General features: G+C 40.5%; 1 protein-coding gene across 2 annotated transcripts in view; it reads left to right on the forward strand.

Annotated features, from left to right (window-relative positions):
• LOC122555730 (claudin-15-like) overlaps positions 1–23,877 on the forward strand; it is a 42,373-nt gene extending 18,496 nt beyond the window's left edge. The window contains exons 1-5 of one of the 2 annotated variants that reach the window (XM_043701788.1): positions 2,173–2,648; positions 12,553–12,717; positions 18,022–18,103; positions 20,158–20,262; positions 22,058–23,876. In XM_043701788.1, the coding sequence (XP_043557723.1) occupies positions 2,432–2,648; positions 12,553–12,717; positions 18,022–18,103; positions 20,158–20,262; positions 22,058–22,139 (651 nt within the window). In that variant the 5' untranslated portion in view covers positions 2,173–2,431 and the 3' untranslated portion in view covers positions 22,140–23,876. Of the gene's footprint in view, positions 1–2,172; positions 2,649–12,552; positions 12,718–18,021; positions 18,104–20,157; positions 20,263–22,057 lie in introns of those variants that run through there. The other variant, XM_043701787.1, reaches the window with a different exon arrangement.
• The last annotated feature ends 211 nt before the right edge of the window (positions 23,878–24,088 follow it).

The following is a 24,088-nucleotide window of genomic DNA, read 5'->3' on the forward strand; positions in this document are numbered from 1 at the left end:
CAACCCAGCTAATCTCTTATAGAGACAAGCACATCTTCAATTGCTATCACATCGGCAAAGATGGAATTTGAAAGTGCTCCTCCTTCTTTTATTACTTCTAATTTTCTTGCCTTTCCTCTGTTCGATTCTTACCATCGAGATTTCAGTTTCAATGACCGCCTCTAGCACTTTGCCCAAGTAAGCCGATATCTGTAAGGCAGCTAAATTTCTGAGTCGAAAAGTGTGGTGCTGGAAAAGCACAGCAGGTCAGGCAGCATCCGAGGAGCTGGAGAGTCGACGTTTCATCAGGAATCTAAATATCTGATTCAGCCCAGTGCTATCTCCACCTAGTGGCCAAACATACACATATGTGCAGAAGGAGGTCCATCATGGCTGTAAGGAGCTCATTCTGGGGTACTGCAATTTCAGTGTTCCCATGACCTCTCCAGTCATGAAGTCAGAAAACCCAGCACATACGAGAGATAGAACATAGAACCTTTTCATTGTTCTGGCAAGGTACCACAACTTAGAAAATATTCACTAACTTGCCCACTGGGAGATTAAATCATGATTAGAATAGATTCCCCTACAGTTTGGAAACAGGCCCTTCAGCCCAACAAGTCCACACTGACCTTCCAAAGAATAACCCACCCAGACCCATTTCCCTCTGACTAATGCACCTAACACTATGGGCTATTTAGCTTGGCCAATTTAACTGGCCTGCACATGTTTGGACTGTGGGAGGAAACCAGAGTACCCAGAAGAAACCCATGCAGGCACAGGGAGAATGTGCAAACTCCACACAGACAGTCACCCAAGGTTGGGATTGAACCTGGATCCCTGGCACTGTGAGGCAGCAGTGCTAATCACTGAGCCATCGTGCCGATCTCACTGCTTACACTTCCAGTTTTGGAAGAGCAAGATCTATGTATAATTGCTTGTTGGTGCAGAACTTGAGTATTGCTGAAAGCATGACATACTGTTGAAACCTTTCATCTTGCACTCATCAGGACAGATACGCTAGAATAGCAAATTTCAAAGGGAACAACAATTTATGTCACATTGTTATTCCTTTTAAAATTTGGTACTCATGTGATTGTGTGTCAGTGTCAGACAAATTGCTTTGACAACTCGTCATTTTTTTATTGCGAAAAGCTGTTTAAAGTTTGTCTATTTGAGGAATTCCCCAAAATCAAATCCTTCTTTTTCACTTTTCCACCCGATGCGCATCCCAGGTTTGACCAAGTGGAATCTGTTTGGCTTCAGCCCAGCCATTTACTTCATCCTCCAATTCCAATGTGACCTATATTAATGCAGGAATAACATTGTCACTTTCTCCAACAGCCACTTCTTTGCAAAAGAGGCGACTAATCTCTAAACTTTTCACACAACTATGATTGGATTAAATCTACCCAAACTCTTCAGCTAGATAGAATAGGTGACTGATTTTAGCAAGAAAATTGGTAGTCTCCCTGCTGGATCTAAACTCGATCCCACTGAATAAAATCTGAATCCATTGGTCCATCAGCTCGAATATTAGAGATTTTCAGTTGTTTAACTATTGGCAGGCTTTTTCCCAATGTTTCTGTGTTATTTTTAAAATTCATCTCCTGATTGCCAATCATTGCAACATACTTGTGAGATCAAAATATCTCTTCATTCAACCTTCCTGCATTTTTGATAATAATCCTTTCTCAAAGTGAATCATCTGCTCACCCTGCAGTATCACTCTCAATGTCGAGTTTCACTGAAAGTCCCCTGTAGTATAGATACTGTAGATCAATATCTTGTCAAATATTAACTGAACTTCACTGTCTGACTCAAGAGTTCCAATATGGTGAAACTAATAAGAACATTTCTCTCAGAGTATCTTTTTGAACAATGAGTCAATGCACAACATTTGGGTTTCAACTCATTGCACAAAATTTATGAAGAGTAACAAAAATCTCAGTTGAAAGCCAAAACATTGTTTCAAACAAATGTTTGATTGTCCTGATCCACAGCTTATTGCTTCATCTGAATGTCAATTCAAATATTTTCTTTCACATTGCAATCAATAACTGTGCAATATTAACAGCTATGTATAAATATACCACTGTGTCAGTCTTTTTTGCTGTTTTTTTTTTAAATGTGCATATAATTGTAGAATCAATACCATTATTCTGCCCTAGAAACTCCATACCTGAGTAATTAACACATCCACCCCAGGTCACACCCGGTTATTACCGTTTACGTGCCACCTTATCATTTTATGGTCTTTGAGCAAGAGAGCGAAGGTTGAGTTGCCTTTATGAAGCACGCAGAGTGACAGGGTGACAGAGACGGAAAGAGCACCTAAACTTGAAGTGAGAGGTTTCCCAGTGCTCAAGCTCGCAACGAGAGGAGCTTCTTTATTCCTGTTCTTTGTGGTTTCCATCTTGGGAGAAGTAACACACCGTAACACAGATTGACTATGGCAGCAGCTATTGAGATTACTGGTTTCCTGATGGGGGTGGCAGGGTGGATGCTGACTGGATCCACATTGGCGAACAATTATTGGAAGATTTCTACAGTTTTTGGAAGTGTGATCACAAGCTCCAGGTTATACGAAAATTTGTGGAAAAGCTGTGCCCAAGATAGTACTGGCGTCTTCAACTGCCGAATGTTTGAGACCATGCTTGGTCTATCCTGTAAGTGCTTCACTTTTACTAATAACAGTAGAATTTCTTTTTAAACACTTTGATATGTTACATGTTGAAAGTCTTGGTAGATCACCACCTAACTGTTGTATGAATGGCTACCAGTCAAAGAGATTGTTTTAAAACTTTTTTTTAAATCACTCTATCTTCGTGGCTTGGTCTCAATGTGTAACTGAGTGTTAGTTAGTAATTTTAACTGAACAGTATCTCCCTAGCCAAAAAAGACTAGCCACCAGCGTTTTAAAAAGTAGTAGATTAATAATTGCGCAAGAGTGTTCTTTCATCCAATCGACTTCCTTTTAAATTAGGATTGAATTGTTGCAGAATCTTTCTTTAAATTTTCAATCTTCTTTTCTTTAAAAATTGATTGGCATTTTAATACTGACAAGCGACATTGGTCAATGTCAATTCAAGAAAATCCTTCTATATTTTGTTTAACATGAAGTGATGCCTATTATTTAAACTGATATGGCTAAAGGAATGAGGATAAGAAAGGCTTACATTTGTACCATCACTGAAAGTTTGCACTTTCTCCTTATTCATCTGAAGGTAATTCCATGCTTTTTCATTGAAATTAGGTTTGTATTAATAATATGCATGTAGATTTGTGTTGTAGGATAGTGTTTATTTTAACTGAATTTAATGTGTGAATCAACAGGTTACAGGAAATGGGACTAGATTAATATTGGATATCTGGTTGGCACCCAAAGGATCTGTTTCTGTCCTGCAGAACTCTATGACTCCATGACTATGACTCTATAAATGCTGATCTGTGTGAATACAGTTTAAACTTCAAATCATCATCTGGCACAATTGGTACTGTAATACAAGTAAATGCCAGCAGGCTAAATTCTTAGGAAAACGTTTTGTTTATCGCTCTCAGTTAAACCCTTTCTAAAGCAGTGACGTTCTGAAATTTGTAGCTTGGAACAAACGCTTATGTCAATTGCGATGACCGTTAGCTTTATTAGATTAACTTCTCCAGCAACTTAGTAATGATGGCAATATTTTGCACCTCTGAGCAAAGTGATCTCATTAAAAAGAATTAAAAAGCAGGTAGATGCTTAAGAGATGTATGTATGGTGACTAACTGATGGTAACTGGTTGTAATCTTTGGAACAACAAAAATATCAATGAAAACATTATGGTTGCTTTACAGTGAAATGTTACATCATTATTGAAGTTTCAGTTGGTTTACAAGACCATCAAGCTATTACTAGGTAGTTCGTGATCTCCATTTTGATTTGAGGCTCATCAGTGCCACGCAGGAGCTGTGAAAGTATCAAAATGGATGCGCAGAAACCCAGACCAGCATTATAGGCACAGATTACGAACCTTGAAGAAGATGTTTTCTTTTAACGATATCAAACACACAATATAAGATGTTGAAACCATGATTTTCAAGGAAGAAACATTAGAATTTTCATGAAATAGAGTCATAGAGTCAGAGAGATGTACAGCATGGATATTGTATATTTTGGCTCAAATGGAGCTTTTACTCAATTAGTAAGACTTAGTTCTACCGATATATATTTATCTAAGATTTATTAACTCTCTGAGTCTTATTTTTTAGATTTAATCTTTATTTAATTAGCATCTAGGAATCAGCTAATTGTTAAGACAATCTTCTTGGTTGATTTATGTAACTGGGATTAAACCAGTTTAGAAAGACAATGCAAGTTTAGCAGATGTTTCCAAGTAGATTTCTGGCTTGCTGAAATCCTGCAAATTGATGACTTTTTAAAAAATAACTTCAAATCCACCAAATTATTGTATATTGTTGCAACCAAGTGAGGAGGGGTGAATTAGCTCCCCTCTTTTTAATCCCCACATTCAGCTGCAAGGACTATATTTAACTTTTTGGCATATGTCATCTTAAGGAATTAATTATAAAGTTTTCTTGACTGAAGGAAAGAAGGATAATAGTACTTGCTAGCTGCAAGAAAAATAATGGAAGACAACATCAAACACATGCACAAGCACTGGTGTAAAGTTTAAAAAAGAAAGTGTTTAGTTTTTTTAAAAAGGGAGGTTGGAATTAAGAATTTGCAATTTGAAAAGTCTTTAGAGTTTTTGAACTGTTCAATTTAACTTGAGACCACAATTGTTTCATCGATGACCTGTATCCCCCAACTAGAGCAAAATTTGTAGATATCTTTGCGTTCTTGATAAATGGATATGTTTCCAATTTGCTTTCTCACTGGGTGCTTTTTTAAAGAAGTTTTGTGAAACAGGAAGAGAGAGAGGCTTCCAGTTCTCCTGTTACAAGTATATTTTCCCTCCCTGCTTGCCCCAAAAGCTGTTATTTGAAATACAGTTCATTTGTACATTCCCATGCCTAACTTCATTTTTTTTTCCCAAGCTGGATAATCTGCAGGTAACTTTCATCCCAATATGTAAAACATTCAAAAGGTGTAAATGAAACAGGAGATATAAGTCCTAATGACTGGTTTCAGTCATTTTAATGACATGTTAATTTCAGACCGGATATTTTTTATTGATAGCTTCATAAGTTTGGCCTAACCTGATTAGAGATCAACTGTGACCATCGTAGGTCAGTGATTTTCATCTTTTTTTTTAAAAGAAAGCATTTTCATCTATAAAAGTCACAGAGAATTAAGCCTCAGATGATGGAAGTTGAACATTGATTGTTCATACAATGAGCACTTGCTGCACTATTAAATAATGCTGCAGGAATTAATCATTGAGGAATTAATCAGTCAGTAAGAACCCACTGTTCTTAGCATAATATCTGAAAGAATTATCCTATTAGTCCTAATCTTTCTGCTTTTTCCTCATAATGGTAAAATGTTTTGCTTTTTAAGTATAAATCCAATTACTTTTTGAAAGTTACTATTGCATCTGCTTCCACCATCCTTTCAGACAAAAAGCTTCAGGTCATAACTGCTTTTGTGTAAAATTATTTCCCTTAATCTCTCCAAGTTTCTTTAGTCAATTATCTTAAATGTATCCCTTTACTTAACAACGTGTCCATGAGTGGGAACAGTTTCTCCTTATTTCCTCTATCAATTCTGTACAAAATTGTTGAACACTCCTATGAATTCTCTGCTTAATCTTCTTTGCTCTAAACAAATTAAAAATACCTTGCACATTAAGTGTCCATCAGTGATCCTCACTTTGATGAAATTCATCTGCTCAAATGTGATGATGAATCTATTAAAATAACAAGCTGCATGTGAGAATATATCTAGGATGGGATGGTGAATGTCTGAGAAGCTTATAACTTTGTATTTCAATGCAGTGGGCAGATCATACTTGAATGCTAATTGCGCTACTGAAAGGCTGTAACTGCAGTGGGGATGGTGTAGAGATGAGGAGCAGTAATCATCTCAAAACTGAGATGAAGAAAGTTGGGAGACCTGCCATTGAGATTGAAGATTAAAAGGGGACCTTATCAAAGTTTCTAAGGTGCTCAATAGTGCAAAACAGATAAAACCAGATCATTTCAAAGTGAATTGGGTTGCCAGGACTGGAGGGAGTAATGTTAAATTATCTGCAACTTTAGTTGTCTTTTTTTCCAGAAAATGTTTTCCTCAAACAAGTATTTATTACAGCCCTCTTGGTGAAGTTACAGGTGCAAGGGCAGTGGAACTTTCAAAACGCCGTTGGATGATTAGTTAACAGCCCACTGATCATTTAACTGACCTCCCTTTGACGAGTCAAAAGTTCTTTTATGGATTGTACAATACTGCTCCAGGTTTACCAAGCATTTGCCAGCTAAACCACCCTGCACTTAGGTTGCAACAATATGGCAGGGCTGGTAGATTACAATTTGAGTGCCAGTGGCACGTGGACAGCAGAACTGCCAAAGTACAATGGGTGAGATGTAACACAAGTGAACACCCAGCTACAGATAGACACTTCCTGAAAACAGGAGTCCAGCTGTGTGCTTCCATGTTAAATAAGGAAGAAAGATATCCTTCCAATGGTCTTCTTTCCATTCTTTACCCTGCATTATACCCATATTAAATGTCTGCATCTTTCTTGCCCACAAATAGAACGCACAGAATCAAGCATTACCAACACTAGTATAGTGATAGTAGTCAGATTAATGAGACAATATTAATGTTTGTAGATTCAGAAATGGTGTTGTATTGATAATGTCACTAGATTAATAATCCAGAGGCCCAAAACGTTGAGAGACCAGACATTGAGATCGAAGATTACAAGGGGACCTTATCAAAGTGGCTAAGGTTCAGGAGTGCAGAAAAGATAAAATCAGATCATTTCAATTATAAAAAAAAATCATTCATGGGATTTGAGCATCAAGGCCAGCATTTATCACTCATTCCTAATTGCTTTGGAGAAGTGGATAGTGAGTTGTCTTCTGGAACCACTGCAGCCTTTGGGTTATAAGAACACTCACGGTGCTGTAAGGAAGGGAGTTCCACGATTTTGTCCCAGTGACTGTGAAGGAACGGCAATATAGTACCAAATCAGAATGGCATGTGGCTCAGAGAGGAGCTTGCAAGTGATGGAGTTCCTGTGCACCTATAGCCCATGTCCTACTGGGAGGCAGAGGTCACAGGTTTGGAAGGTGCTGTTGAAGGCGCATGGCTTTGAGGGCATGAGTTCAAGTCCCATCATGGGAGAGGATGGAATGTGAAGTTAATTGATAAATCTGGAATTAAAAGCCAGTCGCAGTAATGGTAACCATGAAACTATCACCAATTATCATTTTTAAAACTCATTTGGTTCACAGAGGTCCTTCAGGGAAGGAAATCTGGCATCCTTACCTGCCTACATATGACACCAGATCCATCAGTGTGGTCGACTCCTAACTAATCTCTGAAATGGCAGGGCAAACTATTCAGCTCAGTAACAAGTAGGGGATGGGCAACAAATGCTGGTCTTGCCAGCAACATCCACATTCCATGAAAGAATATAAATAAAAACCTTGGCTGTGCTGGTAACTAATGGATAAATTCAGTGATCCCATACTGCCAGCATTAAACCTCATTGAAAGGTAACAGGAATCAGACAATTAAGCAGACTTGCCTCTCACCTCTGTTTCCTGTAAGACATGGTATGGGCAACCAAAGGTCATTGAATTTACCTTAATGATGTAACTCACCCTTTCATGGCAGAAATTTCCCTCCATAGTGAAATATTTATGCATTTAATGTACGCTCATCATAGTTACTAATAAACCAAATTGCAGGGGCAATCAGAGAAATGGTTGAAATAGGAAAGTTGCACGGAGATGGGGAAGGAGGTGGGTGAGATCTGGATTTAATTGGATATCTCCTTCAAAGAATTGACGTGATCATGATGAACTGAATAGCTTCCCTTCTTCATTGTAAGTCTATGCTTCAGGAAGCAAGGCTTAGGACGGTGGATTACTTCAGAGCCTGATAACTAGAACCCGAATTCTAAAGGATCTATTGTCTTCAGCTCAGAGGTCAGGAGCCAGGAGCCCGGGCCTGGAGCAGCACTGGAGCCCACTGTTTCTGTCCATGCACCTGGTTACAAATCTATGATTCTATGACCAAATATGCGTCAACCTTCAAGATATTCTAAATGAAATGTTTCAATTCACTGAAGCATGCAGAAGTACAATGCACTGTACTATGTCTTTAGCCAATGGTGATATTTTAGGGAGTGTCACAAAATGAGAACCTTTCCTGCATGATTCAGGAAATTATCCAACCGCGCGAATTGAAATTCAATTTGTGGAAATATTAGTTTTAGATATAGATGTCTTCTGGCGAACTCAATGTGACCAGAAATTTACTTAAATTGTGTCCTGTTTAATCCCTATTTTGTCTTTATTAGTTGTGATGTTAGCAAAAGGTTGTAGGATGGCTCAACAATGAACAAACAAGAATTAGGTTGTGGACGGTTGACACACCCTTGCTATGACCTAAACATATGTCTGCCAATACACCCTACCAAGGAAGGTTCCATGAAATATAAAACCTGTTACGGCAAGACCTTGAAGGCTACAGATGGAAGGTGCTTGTGTGGCTTTAAGATTGCTATAAAACATATATTACAGATTAAGTGCCTATCACCACCTGGCATATGGGGCCATTGACTTGTTTCAAAATGTAACTTGGAGGAGAATCAGAGCGGGCTAGCTGTGTTTCTGTAGCATTACTGATCTGGGATAACACCAGTTGAAAATCCATGACACAAGGTCAAAGCTTCACCGAGGACAATGATGTTGCGAAAAGTGACACGCCGTCGCAGCAATGAGTGAAATATTCGCCCACCAGTTTAGTGTCATAATTTATATGAGTTAAGCTCCCAAGGAAAATTACCAAAAAAGGAAAAGGTAAGCTCACAAGATCGAAGGTGTTGCTGATAAATGTTAATCATTCTTTAGGTGCAGTCTAATTGGACTTAAATTCCACCCGCAAGAATATTTGAAGGATTCCACTTAGAAGGACATAATTTAACAACACTTATGAATGAAACTCAGAAATTCTAGTCAATTGAATTATTTATTCATTCATTAATCACAGTTTATGGGTCTGGAAGAAGAAAGAGAATTGTTTAGGTCAACAGCTGTGACAGTGACAGTGTCTTATTTCAAAAATGATCTTGTTAAAAATCTATCGTTGGTCTACTGACAACAACTTTACCTAATTTATGGGAGCATTGCTTGCAGGTATTATGCATGCTTTCATACAGCATTGGGTATTGTATTAGATTTAGATTACATTACAGTGTGGAAACAGGCCCTTCGGCCCAACAAGTCCACACCGACCCGCCGAAGCGCAACCCACCCATACCCCTACATTTACCCCTTACCTAACACAACGGGCAATTTAGCATGGCCAATTCACCTGACCTGCACATCTTTGGACTGTGGGAGGAAACCGGAGCACCCGGAGGAAACCCACGCGGACACGGGGAGAGCGTGCAAACTCCACACAGTCGGTCACCTGAGGCGGGAATTGAACCCGGGTCTCTGGCGCTGTGAGGCAACAGTGCCACTGTGCCACCGTGCTGCCCACCTTCCCGCCCACCCAAGTGTGCCTATGTACTTGTTTACATAGGCACACTTTGGTGTCTTGAGCATCGTTATCTTATCCCTGCATCTAAGCCAGAAGCAGTGTGTTGAGGTTCAAGTCCCATAGAGTCCATGCTCAAACAATGTGCTTTCATATTGCAGCCAAATAGGATGGGTATCAAACAGCAAATCCCTTCAACACATGTCAATGCCAAGCAGATAGATTGGAAGAGATTCCTGGTCAGCTGTTGATGGCATGGGCATTGGAGCATTACCATTCCTATCCATAGCTTCAGGCTGCAACATGAATACATTAGGGGATTGTCTAGGTGAACTGTAAGATGCCACCACCAACATGTCTGCATTTATATGTGAGCATGGTGAGTGGTCATGTGTGTACTCACATAATGTGATCAGACTGAAGAAAAAAATGATGTCCGTGTCCAAAGTTGAAGACTCCAGCAATATTGAAAGCAGAACAAATGAAGATATATTTGAGGTAATGTCAGTGAGATAACACCAATACTGCATTTCAGATTAATAGAGGAAGGAGAGACAGATAGAATCTCAGAATCTGACAGATTTGTGACTCTTTAAAAAGTGAGTCAAAATAGATAATATGGCAATATAAGGAAGAGTGAGAAATGTAATTTGTCTTATTGAACATAATCTATCCATCATCATTCATCCCAAGAATCCAACTTAATTTCAACCACTCACATCTTTAATTCCATAATGACTAGAACTTGTATTAACCCTTGCGTTAGGAAATTAGAATTGGATTAATCTGAAATGATGAAAGTGAATATGCTGCCCACAATGCATTCCACTCTACAGCCCTTACAGCAGAAAATGAATTGGGCAGTGTGTAAAAGGGGCTGCAAATTCACTAACACCACATTGCACTGTTGCCTGAGTCAAACGTCAGCTCCAATTGTGTTCTATTCTGTTTTACATGTACTTTGAAATCAGTGAAGCTTTTATCTATTTTTCCTGAGAAATGTGAGACTGTGGAATCCAGTGCCACAGTTGAGGCAGAGGTGATAGCAGGATGGGAATGTTGGATATTGACGGCTAAGGGAAAAAGGAAAATGGGAAGAAGACAAATACATGGAATTAGAATGACTGCTCATGTGGAGGTGAAACACGATCCAAGCTAATTAGCTGAACAGCCTATGCCTATATTCCGATTGGACATTCAATAATATTGTGGATATATCCTATTTTTACTATTTTGCATCTTATACAATATGGCAAGGCCAGCTCATTGGATTTACAATAAGGATAGAGAAGGAGCAAATACACTCACACAGACGGAGAGAAAAGACGTGCATAAAAATTAAAATTTTTAAAATTATAGACAGGCCATTCAACTCCAACCAGTCCGTGCCACTGTTTAAGTTTCAATTTAGCGTATCCTCCAGCTTTTCTCACCTATTTATCTTCACATAACCATTGCTATTCCATTCCCTTTCATGTGTCTCAACTTCCTTTGAAAACCATCAACCCTATTCACCTCAAACTTACATATGATAGCAAGTTCCTCTTTCTCACTACACGAGATAAAGAGGTTTCTTCTGAATTCTCTATCTGGATTATAGAAAGAACCACATTTGGAGAATTGCTGCCCATAAGATTACAAGAGATGATCCCACTGTCGCATGCTGGAAGGTGGTCATGCTTAATATGAGCAAGAGTCCTGAATGTGATCTACACTGTGATCAGGTGTTCAGTTTGTGACTCTGTTATATGTAGCTTCCCATAAGGATCATGAGTTCGTGGAGTGATCCATTATGTGAGCATCTCAAGTTTTGAGACTTGACAGCATAGTGTGGGGAGGAAGTGAGGACTGCAGATGCTGGAGATCAGAGCTGAAGATGTGTTGCTGGAAAAGTGCAGCAGGTCAGGCAGCATCCAAGGAACAGGAGAATCAATTCCTGAAGAAGTGCTTATGCCCAAAACGTTGATTCTCCTGTTCCTTGGATGCTGCCTGACCTGCTGCGCTTTTCCAGCAACACATTTTCAACATAGTGTGGGGGCAGGAATTAGAATATTCCCAGTCACTACTGCACTTCTGTGTCCAGCTTAACATGGGATTTCTTAACATGTGGACCCCAGCACACAATGTTCTTCAAGCATCCATGCTGTATTCAACAAATTTCATCATTGTATTCAACATTTTGCAAATATCCTAGACAGATGGCTAAATAATTTTAGTGTGAGTTTTAAGGGATTCTTTTTGTATTCCTCAAGGGTTGAGGAATTAAAAACTTACCTATTTTTGGGCAGATCCTATGAATCAACCATTGTACACTCAAAGAAAGATCAATTGATTCCTGGGATAGATGCAGGAACAATAAAACAACAACTTTACAGATGCCAGTCAGCAGAGGCCCCTCATCCCATTCCTGGGGAAATTCAGGTTTCCATTTTAGTGGGAAGAACTCCCAGGACAGGCAGAAGAGGGTCAGAATCAACAGAGAGCGCTCAAACATCTACCCATCAGGATGTATGTCTTCTAGCCTCAGGGGAGTAGTCCCAAACATGTCAATGAGGTACCTCCACATTACAAATTGATCATTCTTGTGCCAACTCTGAGAGAGATTGGCTATTAGCATGGCAAACCCATGCTGTGACCTCTTAAGGGTGGCTCATGTTCATCCAAACACTTCACATATAATTCTTATGGCCAGAAGAATTTGCATGCTTCAATATTGTCTGGATTAGGTAGCTAGAAAGGGAAGAAGGAAATTCTCTTGAAGCTGTGTTGAGAAAAATATTGGGTATATTAATGTTCAGATGTTTCCATGCACACTGTGGTGGCTCATATGAAGGACCTCTCCTTGTGGCTGTTTCCACACCACGCCTGGCTCAGTCTTGCACCAACACTTAAACATTTATTTCCTTCTCTTGCAGCATATATCCAAGCGTGTCGGGCACTCATGATCATCTCCATCATTCTGGGAGTTATCGGTACACTGATGGCTCTGTTTGGCCTGAAATGTACCAATATTGGGAGCATGGATGAGAAAGCTAAAGGAAAGATATCCCTTTCTGGTGGGCTTGTCTTCATTCTATCAGGTAAGACAATGACAAGAACTTTCAAACAATTGGTTAAGCAGGTGAATGGTGTGTTACATACTGAACAAAAGGAATAACTAGTCCATGGCTGGTGATATATTTTAAATGGAGTTTGAGAACACATGGATGGAAAAGCGTGGGTGTTGACTTGAAATCCCCCAACACGTGCTGCAGGCTGATGAGAAGGACACACAAACATTTGTAAAATCATCGAGATGGTGCCTCTTATGGTTGAGGGTTAAACAGTGGCCAGGAACTCATTTGCTCTTTTTTGAAAAAGCACAGTGGAATAGTGTTTATCTTCCTGAGAAGGCAGACTTGGGATAATTGATGGATGTACTGTACTTAGATTTCCAGATGACATTTGACAAAATGCTATATCAAAGGTAAAATATATGCTTATAGTGTAGCAAGTTGGCAGAAACTGGGCATTAATGGGCAGTATTTAGATTAGCACAAATTAACAAGTGTTTTGAGTACAGGAAGTGGGAGGTTATGCTTGGCTGTACAGGACATTGGTTAGGTCACATTTGAAATATTGGGTGTAGTTCATTATCAGAAGAATGTTGTGAAACTTGAAAGGTTTCAGAAAAGATTTACAAGGATGTTGCCAGGGTTGAAGGATTTGAGCTATAGCGAGAGGTTGAATAGACTGGGGCTGTTTTCTCTGGAGTGTTGGAGGCTGAGCAGTGACCTTATAAAAATTTATAAAATCACAAGGGTTTTTTTCCCTGGGGTGGGGGAGTCCAGAGGTAGAGGGCATAGGTTTAAGGTGAGAGGGGCAAGTTATAAAAGAGGCCCAAGGGACAACTTTTCCACACAGAGGCTGGTACGTGCATGGAATGAGCTGCCGGAGGAAGTGGTGGAAGACAGTACAATTACAACATTTAAAAGGCATCTGGATGGGTATATGAATAGGAAGGGTTTGTGGGGACATGGGTTGGATGCTGGCAAGTGAGACTAGATTAGTTTGGGATATCTGTTCGGCATGGACGAGTTGGACTGAAGGGTCTGTCTCTGTGCTATACATCTCTATGACTCTATGACTCTATAGTGCACTATAGAGATCAGTGTTTGAATCTCAATTATTTCCTAACTATACCAATGAACTGAATGAAGGAACCAAATGTTTTATTGCTAAATCAATTGATGATATAAAGATCGATAGGAAAGCAAGGTGTGAAAAAGACATAGAAGAGTCTGCAAAGCAGTATAGATAGGATAAGTTTACAGACAGAAGTAGAAAGCAGATGAGAGAATAATGGGGGGAAACATGAATTTGTCCACTTTGGCAGGAAGAATAGAAAAGCAGCATATTAGTTAAATGGGGAGAGACTGAGGAGCTTTGAAGTACTGAGGGATCTCGATATCTAGGTACATGAATCACAAACCTTTAGTATGCAGCTACAGCAAGTGATTAGGAAGGTCAATGGAATTATGCTGTTTGCTGAAAAGGCAATGGAATTTAACAGTCAGAATGTTTCACTGGAGTGGTCCAGAGTGTTGGTGAGGCCACATTTCCAGTACTTTATACAAGATTTGGTCTCTTTATTTAAGGAAGAATGTACATGCATCATAAACAGTTCAGGATAGGCACACTCGACTGATATCAGACGGGTGAGTTAACCTGAAGGATGTTTCTCCTCATGGAAGTTACTAAAACTAGAGGACATGAATTAAAAATCAGGGATCTTCTATCTAGAAAGAAGTGAAGAGAAACCTTTTCTCTCTGTGGACAGTGAGCCTATGGACCGCTATTCTCCAGACAACGGAGGTACGTTATTGAATACGTTAAAGAAAGAGGTCGATAGATTTTTGACTCTGAAGGGAGTCAATTGTCTTAGGGGCTAGATGGGAATGTGGAGTTGAGGCCACAATATGATCAGCCATTATCTTGTTGTATGGCAAAGGGACTGATAGACCCTTAGGATCCTGCTCCTAATTTGGATGTCCATATGTTTGCATGTAAAAAATACATGAGTCACATTGGGTGCTGCAGATCACAAGTAAATGACTAGTTGTAATTGAAATGCCAGATTGATAATAAAAGTACCAGTTGTATGAGTAAGCTTTACTTGGTGTTTCTCCTTGAGATCAAGTTAGCGATTATATCACCATAAAAACATACAGCACAGAAAAAGGAGGGGACACAGTTCATTGATCCTGGGCTGCCTTTTTGAAACTGCTATCCATTTTGTCCCGCCTCATTATCACTCCCTCATCCCCCAAATCCATGTTGCCCTTCCAATTGATGCTTTTCATGAAGCTGTCCTCATTTATTTTTGAAAGGTTCCCATTGAATCTGCTTCCACCCTGGTTTCAGAAAACAGATTCCAGATTGGAAGCACCAACATGAACAGTAACTGAGTCCCAAGTACTAATCAATCATGGTTCAAATGTTGACTCTCTGCAATCGAGCTTCTTACCCACTCAGTGTGAGTGACAACTTATGCAGAGGCTGTGATTGAAGATAGCCTTTAGTTCCTCAGGAACTGCGTTGAGATCAATTATTGAATAGCCCACTTAACATTAGCAAAACTTCCATATAAATTTTGATTGAGCTGATTATTCATTTCCAAGGATGAGTGTCACTATTCAAAAGATATTTCATAATTGAAATTTCTTCCAATTAGGTTACGCTCTGGGCTTAAAGTTGACTGACTGACAGGAAACAGAATACAATTTTGCCGAATTGGAGGAGGGTCTACAATGTAGTTTCTCAGTAGAACTGGGACTCAAAGTTTGTGAGAAGATTTGTAGCTCGGGTGCTCGTTGTTGTGGTTCTGTTCACCGAGCTGAGAATTTGTGTTGCAGCCGTTACGTCCCCTGTCTAGGTGACATCCTCAGTGCTTGGGAGCCTCCTGTGAAGCGCTTCTGTGATCTTTCCTCCGGCATTTGTAGTGGTTGGAATCTGCCGCTACCGGTTGTCAGTTCCAGCTGTCCGTTGCAGTGGTCGGTATATTGGGTCCAGGTCGATGTGCTTATTGATTGAATCTGTGGATGAGTACCATGCCTCTAGGAATTCCCTGGCTGTTCTCTGTTTGGCTTGTCCAAAAATAGTAGTGTTGTCCCAGTCGAATTCATGTTGCTTATCATCTGTGTGTGTGGCTACTAAAGATAGCTGGTCATGTCGTTTCGTGGCTAGTTGGTGTTCATTGATGCGGATGGACACTACTATTATAGGACAAGCCAAACAGAGAACAGCCAGGGAATTCCTAGAGGCATGGCACTCATCCACAGATTCAATCAATAAGCACATCGACCGGCAGATTCAAACCACTACAAATGCCGGAGGAAAGATCACAGAAGCGCTTCACAGGAGGCTCCCAAGCACTGAGGATGTCACCTAGATAGGGGACGTAACGTCTGCAACACAAATTCCCAGCTCAGTGAACAGAACCACAAGAACTGGGACTCTTGCTTTTCCTGATAAATACTAATGCATTAGACTTTGGTGTAGAGGGCAATTTTCAGATAGCATTTAAGTAGAAAGTGAACTTTGAGGGGTCAGTGACAAATTTGAAGTTGGCATTGACTGGCAGGCAGACACTTAGCAGATGAAATTTAACGTAGAGAATTATGGAGCGATTCTGTTGGCAGGAAGTGGCAAAGTAGGTGGAAAGGCAGCCTATGACAGGGATAGGAACACTTTATGGAGAGATATTGACAGGTTAAGCAAATGCAGTATGATGATGGAAGATGTGAAGTTGTTCATTTTCGAAGGGAGAACAGAAGAACAGTGTATTAGCTAAATGGTGAAGAACTGCAGAAAGCAGCAACTCAAGGGATATGGTGGCACTTGTGCATGAAATACAGAAAGATACTACACAGATGCAAGTGGTAATCAGGAAATTTAATGAGATGTTGACCCTTATTCCGAGGGAATTGAAGTATATGAGTAGAGAAGACTTGTTGCACCTGTACAAGGTGCTGGTGAGATTGTATTTGTAGTATAGTGAGCAGTTTTGGTCCCCTCATTTAAGGAAAGATATCACTTCTTTGAAGGAAGTTCAGAGAAAATTCACTAGGATGATCCCTGGTATGGAGGGATTGTCTTATAAACTAAGGTTAAACCGGTTGGAACTTTACTCATTGAAGTTTAGAAGAAGGGGAGGTGGTCTCACTGAAACATAATGAATTCTTGAGGAGTTTGGCAGGGTAAATGCTGAGAGGATGTTCCCCCTCATGGGAGAGTCTAGGAACAAAAGCATAATCTTAGAATGAAGGGGTGCCAATTTAAGACTGAGGCAAGGAGGAATTTCTTCTCTCAGAGAGTTGTGAGTCTTTGGAACACCTTGCCACAGAGAGTTGTGTATATTTAATGCTGAGATAGATAGAGTTTTGATTAGTCGGGGAATCAAGGGTTAGGGGGAAAGAGCAGAAAATTGTGATTGAGGAATGGCGGATCAGCCATGGTCCTATTGAATGGCAGAGCAGGCTTTAGAGGCCGAATGGCCTCCTTGTGGTCCTACTTCATTTGGTCTCATGGAGGCAACACAAAATGCAGGCTACAGTCTTTGCAGAGGTTTTCAGGGACAGAGAGATTTGCAGGACTATAAGGACAAATGGTTGAACCTCGCCAGGCAAGTTGAAAAAGTGGTTAAAAAGATATGTGGATCCCAGGCTTGAAAAATGGAATATTTGAGTAGTAACCCAATATACTATGAGAGACGGGTATAAAACACAAGGGGTTGCCCTCAGCTGGAGAATGGGCTCCAGTCTTAAAAGGCTTCAGCAAAGTCTTTCACTAAAATGGGTACAGAGAAGATTTACAAGAATGGTTCAAGGGTTGGAGGATGTCAAATATGAGGATAGAGTGAAGAATCTGGGGTTGTTCTGAAAAGAAGAGGTAAAGAGAAGAAGAGTTCAAAATCACGGGGCATGCCGATTGACGTACTTCTCATAAACGAAAGGATTAGGATCCAGAGGGCACCAATTTGTGGTAATCACTCAAAGAAGAAACAATTACACATGGAAAAGATTTTTTTTAATGCAGTGAGTAGTTAGGATCTGGAATACTCTAAAGGAAGAGTCAGGCGTGTTTTTCAAAGAAGGATTTGATGAGCATCTATAAAAAAAGATGCAGAGCTGTAGGAAATGGGAGGTGGAGTGCAATTAACTCAGCTGCTATTGCAGCAGCCAGTACAGACTTGACAGACCGAATGGCCTCAATCTGTGATATGACCATTCTACAATTCTGTGATTCACTCCTTAAGTAGAACTTAAGCAAATCAGTAAAAATGCTCCATTCATTATCTGCTTTTACGTCTGAAGTTTGACACATTCTTTCTGCTTGGTTGACAGGTATTTGTGCAATGGTTCCCATTTCTTGGTATGCTTACAACATCACTATGGAGTTCTACAATCCTGTCTACGGTGGAACAAAGTATGTACATAGCATTTCATTAAAGTGTGGTATTATCAGCTGTACTCTTTCAAAAGTCAAACACATTCAAAAGGAACAACAGATCAATTTTTCTGCCTTGTCCTTTGAGAATGGCTTGGCAGTCATGTATCTGCATATTGGAGAACAAATGGATGGGGTAAAGATTTTTACTAGGATTAAATACTTGTACTTGCAAAATATACTTAAATTTCTATGTCCTGCAATCAGTACATTGGGAAAATGATTAAAGCATTCAGCAAGACTGGCAGCATCTGTGGAGAGAGACATACAGATTTGACATTGCAGGTCAATGACCTTTCTTGGAACTGGAAACTAGAAACATAGAATACACAGGAGTAAGCCATTCGGCCCTTTCAGCCAACTCCACCATTTTATATGATTGTTATCCAATTGCAAACTCTGTTCTTGCTTTTCCCCATACCCTTTCATCAGTTTGGCCCTTCATCACTAACTCTTTCTTGGAAACATTCAATGTTTTGGCCTGGAACACTTTCTGCACTGGAGAATTCCACAAGCTCACCACTCTCTGAGTGAAGACCTTTCTCCTCATCTTCGTCCTGTGTCCTTAAACTGTGATCCCTGGTTCTGGACTTCCCAGTCATCATGAACATCCTTTGTGCATTTATCCTGTCTAGTCCTGTTTGTATTTTATCAGCATCTATGAGATCACCCATCATTCTTCTAAACTTCAATGAGTGTAGTTGTACTCGAGGGTCAAAGATCAAAGCAATCATCCACGCTGGGTAGCAGAAGTTATTAAATTTTTTTTAAAAGGTTGATGTGAAAGACAAAGGGAGTTTGTAATGGAATGAGCAAGGAAATAAAGGATCTGGCAAATAGGGATATAGCTGGCACATACCAATTCATTAGTAATAGCTTGGTTACAAGTTGAAGTTGCTGATCACAAAGTTGAGACTAGAAGGCTAAATGTCATGACGTAGTAAAAGGCTCTGTACAAAAATGTTCACTGTGTTTGCTAGTTCATCACCTTGTGTTGCCAAAATGTTTGGTTTCCAAAGCAGACTGATAAGCTCCCCACTTGCAAGTCTATTAACTACATCAGCAGGTGCTGACTGTTCATATGGGCCTTGCTATTTAGCACATTTACAGCCTGGTAATTTAGTTGAAAGAAATCTGTCAGAAACAAGGAACAGTTTGTGATCTTGTGAGTTTAAGCCGACTAAAGATATTCTGACAGTAAATGGAGACGATAATATCCATAAAACCTGTTGAGCTTAATAGCACAGGTTATTTGTTCAAATTTGCTTTCCTGTGTCAATCAACAAAAGTTATCTGTTTAAATTTGCTGTTCTCACCTAGAAGGCCCTGCCCTTCGCTAGAAACACCTCCGCCACAAAGGCCACATGACCATTCACTATCTATGCGATGAGTGCATATGAGCAACGGTCACAGACATTCTCACTGACACACTGGCTCCAGCAACACCCAAAATTATAGCTTCTCATCTCCATGGCCTCACCCCCTCTCTATCTCTCTGCAACCTCCTTGAACTCTATATTCCTCAAAGAGGTCCTCCACAACTTCCTGAGCATCACTGATTTGCATTGCCTCACCATGACAATTAGGCTTTCATTATTTAAGTTGGCCAAAGCTCCGGAATGCTCTCCCTAAATTTCCAGGCTCTTTACATCTCTGTCTTCCTTCAAGAAATATCCTCATCAGCCTTAATATCATATATGTGGGTTGACAGCAGTTTCTGTCTGAGTATGTTACTTTTCAAAGGTACCGTTCATAAGGATCACTGTGTTTGATGTTCAAATGTTTTCTCAATGTCCATATACTGGATAGTGATTAAAGCTGATTGATCCTGTTATTCTCCTTGCCTGAGTAGCACCCCAAACATAACATGCAGAGATTGGTAATCAATGGCTTAATGATTCATGTAAGTTAATAAAATATAGTAGTTGATGGCATTAGTGTTTAAAGTGTCACCAAAAATTGGTTGTTGGTCCAATTGGTTCGTAAATGATTACCTTTAAGATTCATAAGTTTAATGATTTCTTTGTTTTCAGATATGAGCTGGGATCTGCTCTCTACATTGGATGGGCTGGAGCATCTCTCCTCATCTTGGGAGGTGCATTCTTGTGTTGTTCCTGTAAAAGAAATGCGCAACCAAGGTGAGTGTTTTTTTCCTGTTGGTTACTTAATCCATCCTGACTATCCCTTTAAGAGTTTTGCATTTTTTTATAAGATAGACTCCCATTGGGGCAGCAGGGGTGGCTCAGTGGTTAGCACTAATGCCTCACAGCAGCAGGGACCTGTGTTCAATTCCAGCCTTGGGCAACTGTCTGTGTGGAGTTTGCACATTCTCCCTGTGTCTGTGTGGGTTTCCTCTGGGTGCTCCAGTTTCCTCTGACAATCCAAAGATGTGCAGGTTGGGGTGAATTGGCCACGCTAAGTAGTCCATAGTATTCAGGGATGTGTAAGTTAGGTATATTAGTCAGGAGTAAATATAGGGCAGGGGAATGGGTCTTGGTAGGTTACACTTTGTTTATCTGAAGGGCCTGTTTCCACACTGTAGGGATTCCGTTCTTTTAAACTCCAGAGGCTACCTACTCAGTTTCCTCAATAGCCCATTATAGGACAGTCATGTCTTTCACAGGAATTAGTCTGGTGAATGTCAACTGTACTCCATCAACAACAAATATATCCTTGCTTTGGCAAGGGGACTAGAACTGCACACAATATTTCAGGTGTCATGTGAGTGGTATTGTATGCAATTGAAGCAAGAGTTCTTTACTCCTGAACTCAAAATGATGAGTTGTCTCTTTAAAGGTTTGCAATAACTTGTTTTTTTTTTTACACAGCCCGCTGATATAGCCTCAGATAGGTCTCATAACTAGTAGATTCTAAATAGACTCAGTGATAAGCTGGCTCTCCATAGGTCCAACTGTGTGTCAGCACTGCATGTGCCTATGAGTAGGCTAGATACTAGACTCCGCCCGAGCAAGTTCCATAGAGACTTCTTTTCCATTAACAAGGAAGATAGCATAATTGTTCATTGTTGGCCAAAACAGTGTCTGACAAATTAATCTACTGCCCAAGGCTATTTTTGCTGCAGCAGCTTCATCCATTATAAAATGACTTGCTAAGCTTTGTCAAAGTACCTGTTTGGATTGATTTTTCTTATTTCTATTTTGTTTTCATGATATTTTGAGACCTGTTTGCCTTTATATTCCTGTAGGAAAATTGAAGGAGGGCATCAAGATAAAAATGAATGTGTGTAGAAAGGATGATGTAAGCCAGGCAGGAGCAAAGCTTTGGTTTTGCATGAGGGCACATAGGAAGGAGAGTGGTACGTCCCAGTACAAGATTCTGGATTAGTGGTGCTGGAAGAGCACAGCAATTCAGGCAGCATCCAAGGAGCTTCGAAATCGACGTTTCGGGCAAAAGCCCTTCATCAGGAATAAAGGCAGAGAGCCTGAAGCGTGGAGAAATAAGCTAGCCAGGCGTCTGGTGGTGAGGGAGCGGCGGTGGAGGAGGCCCAGCACCTCCATATCCTCGGCAGAGTGGGAGGGGGAGTTGAAATGTTGAGCCACTGGGCGATTTGGTTGATTGATGTGGGTGTTTCTGAGATGTTCCCTAAAGCGCTCTGCTAGGAGGTGCCCAGTCTCCCCAATGTAGAGGTGACCGCATCGGGAGCTACGGATACAATAGATGATATTAGTGGATGTGCAGGTAAAACTTTGATAGATGTGGAAGGCTCCTTTAGGGCCTTGGATGAAGGTGAGGGAGGAGGTGTGGGCACAGGTTTTACAGTTCCTGCGGTGGCAGGGGAAAGTGCCAGGATGGGAGGGTGGGTCGTAGGGGGGCGTGGACCTGACCAGGTAGTCACGGAGGGAACGGCCTTTGTGGAAGGTAGAGAGGGGTGTCCCAGTACAAGTAATGACGATACTCTGTTCTCTTCAACAGTGGCTACAAATATTCTTCTGCCCAAAGTGGACAACGGATCTACACAAAGACAGAGTCAGCTCATTCAAAAGCTTACGTCTAAATCAGAGACTGACCAAAAAAAAATTATGTTACTCAGGTCTTCGAGAGCCTTGCTAGAATCATATGTATTTTGTAAAATCATTATGCCACTCTGTGAAGCATTTAAATAAGTAGAGCATATATCTGCACTGCAGTGCTAAACGTTTTGAAGGTTCTAAAATTATAATGCCAGAGATTTTTGTTTTGTTTTAATTGCCACACAATGTAAATCATGAATCCATTTATAGAGTATTGTAGTTATATGGCTGGGTTTCAGTCTCATTTGCTTTACGGGGTTGGGATTTGTCATTGGACTGAGAATAGGCATTCTCCCTGTGAGTGAGCAAAGGGAAGGAAACTCTGTTTAAGATCTACCTGCCAGCATCAGCCAGGAATAGATCACCTTGCAAGTTTGGCTATCCCATGCTTTTAAAGAGGGGGAATGTCTCATTGAAACATTGGGGCTGATGAGTTGCCAGGATGGAAGCTATAATATGATGAGGGTGCAGTGGATATTATTCAGAGAATGAGGTGCAGCAAAATTGTAGTCTTGATGGGGGCTGGTTCCCACTTGAACACTTCTGGTGAGGACAAGTGATCACAAAGAGCTGTAGACATAAAGCGAAGGCCTTGGTTTGTAATCCATTAATTTAAACATGTGGTACATCAAGGTGAGAAGACTGGTGATCTCCATGCATATTGTGTGCACAGCTCACTGGAAGACCCAACCAAATAAATAATCCTTGTGTTTCTTTAAGGAAAATCAGTTGAGACATAAACATGTTGACACCATTACAGCGTAGGAACTGTCTGAGTCCTCTATTGACTCTACCCGGAGCCTAACTGTAGTCAGAATTTGTCATTTGTCGCTGCAGTACTAACTTTCTGTGTTTCAAATTCACATGGGTTTCTGGGCTTAAGACCCACACAGATCCCACTGTGTTTACCTTATACACAAAACACACTATGATTAACTTCTGCACAGACATACAATAACTAAGCTTGGTGCAGAACTCAGTAAGGGTAAACTCAGAGCAAAATGTAATCAAAGCTCATCATAGTTTTCATGGCAGAATAAGGGAGGGGACATCTTTTTTCATCAATCAGTAAGATATTGAACAAAACTGGAGGAGTCAACAAACTTTGTTTACCTTTGGGCATGCTAAAACATAGTAGCTGTCCATCTTCCACTCTTTATTGCTTATTATGGCATGGCACTTCTGCAAAGTTATCCTGGCTTTCTGTTATTGTGTACGGTTGAGAAAGCGTAAGTGAATTCTCACAGAGAGTCTTTCTGCTTGTCCTTCTTAGCTTTGGGTGAATAATGGCACAAATATAATTTTTCACTTTACTTCCACCATTATGTCCAAGCACACTTGGATCACCTGCATTATGCCTCCAGACATGTGTCATATCAGGAAAGTGTTTTGCTAGGAGGTAGCTCACAGACAGAAGTGCTTTTTGTAAATCACTATACTGGTCTGTTCTTCAAGTAAGACTTTGCATACTTTGCAACGCTGTCACAGGTCACTGTATTGGAAAGTGAGAATTCAATTCTATCAATGTGTATTCTGTTAATCCTAAATTTAACCACCCCACAAATAATGAAAAGCATTTCACTGATTAACTGGCTGCACAGTGGCAGATTGGCACAGTGGTTGACACTGCTGCCTTACAGCATTAGGGACCTGCGTTTGATTCCAGCCTTGGGCAATTGTCTGTGTGGAGTTTGCGCATTCTCCCTGTGTGTGTCCGCATGGGTTTCCTCTGGGTGCTCTGGTTTCCTCCCACAATCCAAAGATGTGCAGGTTAGGCGAATTGGCCGTTCTAAATTGTCCACAGTGTTCAGGGATGTTTAGGTTAGGTGCATGATTCAGGGGTAACTGTATGGGAATGGGTCTGGGTGGGATACTCTTCAGAGGATCGGTGTGGACTTGTCGGGCCGAAGGGCTTGTTTCCACGCTGTAGGGA

Source organism: Chiloscyllium plagiosum, chromosome 13 (assembly GCF_004010195.1).
Source record: "Chiloscyllium plagiosum isolate BGI_BamShark_2017 chromosome 13, ASM401019v2, whole genome shotgun sequence".
In the NCBI taxonomy this organism is placed as follows: Eukaryota; Metazoa; Chordata; class Chondrichthyes; order Orectolobiformes; family Hemiscylliidae; genus Chiloscyllium; species Chiloscyllium plagiosum.